General features: G+C 40.3%; 2 protein-coding genes across 2 annotated transcripts in view; one reads left to right on the plus strand and one right to left on the minus strand.

Moving 5' to 3' along the window:
* The window catches only part of LOC138031447 (uncharacterized), a 1,320-nt gene extending 669 nt beyond the window's left edge, over nt 1–651 (plus strand). The window contains exon 2 of the mRNA XM_068879139.1: nt 1–651. This exon is cut by the window's left edge and continues 43 nt beyond it. Within this exon, the coding sequence (XP_068735240.1) occupies nt 1–651 (651 nt within the window).
* LOC138032106 (uncharacterized) overlaps nt 1–2,500 on the minus strand; it is an 86,613-nt gene that overhangs the window by 50,953 nt on the left and 33,160 nt on the right. The window lies entirely within an intron of this gene.

Here is a 2,500-nt window from a genome sequence, read left to right on the forward strand (position 1 = left end):
ACTGAAACATTTCTCGGAAGTTTGAAACGCTTGATTGCACGTCATGGAAGACCTTCGGTTATCTACTCTGACAACGGGCGGACCTTTATTGGCACGGAAAAATGGCTAAAGAAGGTTCTGAGAGATGAGCAGCTCCAAGGATACCTAGCAGTGGAGAAAATCCTTTGGAGATTCAACTTGAGCAGAGCACCCTGGTGGGGTGGTCAATTCGAGCATTTAGTGGGCCTCTTTAACAGTGCTTTCTATAAAACCGTTGGTGGCGGTATGCTGTCCTGGTCCGAGCTCTGTGATGTACTGGACGTTGAGACTCAACTCAACCGACGCCCATTGTCTTATGTTGAAGACGACGTTCAGCTTCCGCTTATCACGCCAGCTACTTTTCTGTTCTCGAAGTCCAATCTTCTGCCTGAGCAAGAGCCATGGAGAGAGGCCGACGTCGATCTACGCAAACGAGTGAAGCATATCAGAGCTTGCAAAGACGCACTGTGGAAACGCTGGACGCGGGAATATCTCACTGCACTCCGAGAGCGACACAATCTTAATCTGAAAGGTCAAACAACCTCTTTGAAGGTGGGAGATGTGGTGATCATACGATCAGAGGCTAAGAATCATGGCAAGTGGCCTCTCGGAATAGTGGAGCAACTCTATTAAGGAAAAGACAACGTAGTCCGAGCGGTGAAGTTGCGGGCCAGAAAGACACATCTAGAGAGGCCAATTCAGCATCTATACCCTCTGGAACTTACATGTGACCACCAAATGCAGACATCAAAGTCACCAACACAGCTGCGTGCAGCAGGTTTAGTGTTCCGACCACGACGAGATACCAATTCGGGATGCAGTTCATGCAGATAAATTTTGAGAACAGTGCTAGAATTATGACTGATGGCAGTCATTGTTCTTTGAGTCATTATAGTATTCCCCAACTTTCTTATAGATTCTTTTTCTTGGACTTACATGTGCTTCCCCAGAGAAAGCACATGGGAGAGTGTGTCGGAAATAGGATTCAATTATATATCCATTTTAAATTTAGTACTCATTATTAAGGTGTGTTGATGTTTGGCGAAATTCTTAATAGTTTCTGTAATTGGATTTCCATCGGGTCTTGATCCAATCAATCATATCATGTTAATCTAGGGTGTGCCAGAACAATAGAATCTTTGAGCTTTGAAATATTATATAGATGTTTTTTGGATTAGTTGTTTTTGGAGTGATTTCGATCTACTAGTGAGAATCTGTGAAGACTTATATACTTTGGGAATTAAAGGACAAGAGTTGAATTGGGACAGTGTGGGCTATCTATTCCTATTCCCCACACCGGCACTGTCCGCAACACATCTGAATACATAGATCTCGCCAAGTGCGAATTTTCTGCAAAATAGTTTTCCACAAAGAATCAGCTGACTAACTTGTAATTTTTTACGCTTTTTTTCAATAAAAGAGCGAAGGAATTTATCCTCCCCCGCACCCGACAACTCTTCCCTCTCCTCTTCCTTCAAGGAAGACAAAATTGGGAATGGCGTTGCATGACATATTTTTCGAATTCTCAAATGTCAAAAAATTATATGTACATCGAAAATATTGTCTGTATATCATTCAAGAATTGGTCCCTGTTATTGTGGTGTAGCAGTACAATGGATGCACGGTATCTGGGTATGTCTCTTGTTATTTCATAAAACGGTCATGTAATGAATATCATGCATGAATACTGTAAGTTTGTTTGCAATTTTGCAATGTGTTTTCCACACGTGATCGTGTATCGCCGGGGGTATTTGTTGGAAAGTTTTATCCATACTATAACGGTACTATTTTGAGCATCCGCATTGTGTCTTACTAAATTGTCTTGCCTTCCACATTCTGACCAACGCGATGAACCGGCCGTGTAATTAGGGCATAAAGCAGGGAAAAGCGATAAATAGTTTCCACGAGTTCATGTTTGCAAGTCACCTTAGGTAGTTCAAACCTCTTTTAAAAATTGCTTCAAAATTACATGGTATTACGTTTATTCCATTACTGTGTTTAAAAATATGCGAAACGTTATTAAGGCAACTAGGCAAGGATTAAGTAAATTAATTTTGCGCTAATAACTTTGCGCTAATGTTGTCAATGGATTTGCATAATTTTAAGTCCTTGCGATACTCTCTAGGGGAATTCCAAGCTTTAGTAAATCACACTGGTGATTACAGAGGATCTTTTTAAAGGTCTCAGCTATAAATCGACAAGCTTTACCTTAATTATAGATTTCTATATATTTTCATCACGCCAATTTCAGTTGGTAAATAAATATTTCGAGGGTCATTTGAGCTAAGTAGGTTACGTAGATTCTTGAATTTCTCAGTAGGAAGCGTTCGGAGTTCGAGCATGAAACTTGGCATGGTAAATGTTTAATAATAATATTTTTAGGCTGTAAAGTAAAATAATCGACACTTGAGGTACCAGATGCATTTTTATGCTGTAAAACATGACCTAAATTTTACCGCCATGTTTAACACGCTTCAGAGGT

The sequence above is a fragment of the Montipora capricornis genome, chromosome 14 (genome assembly GCF_036669925.1).
Source record: "Montipora capricornis isolate CH-2021 chromosome 14, ASM3666992v2, whole genome shotgun sequence".
Taxonomy (NCBI): domain Eukaryota; kingdom Metazoa; phylum Cnidaria; class Anthozoa; order Scleractinia; family Acroporidae; genus Montipora; species Montipora capricornis.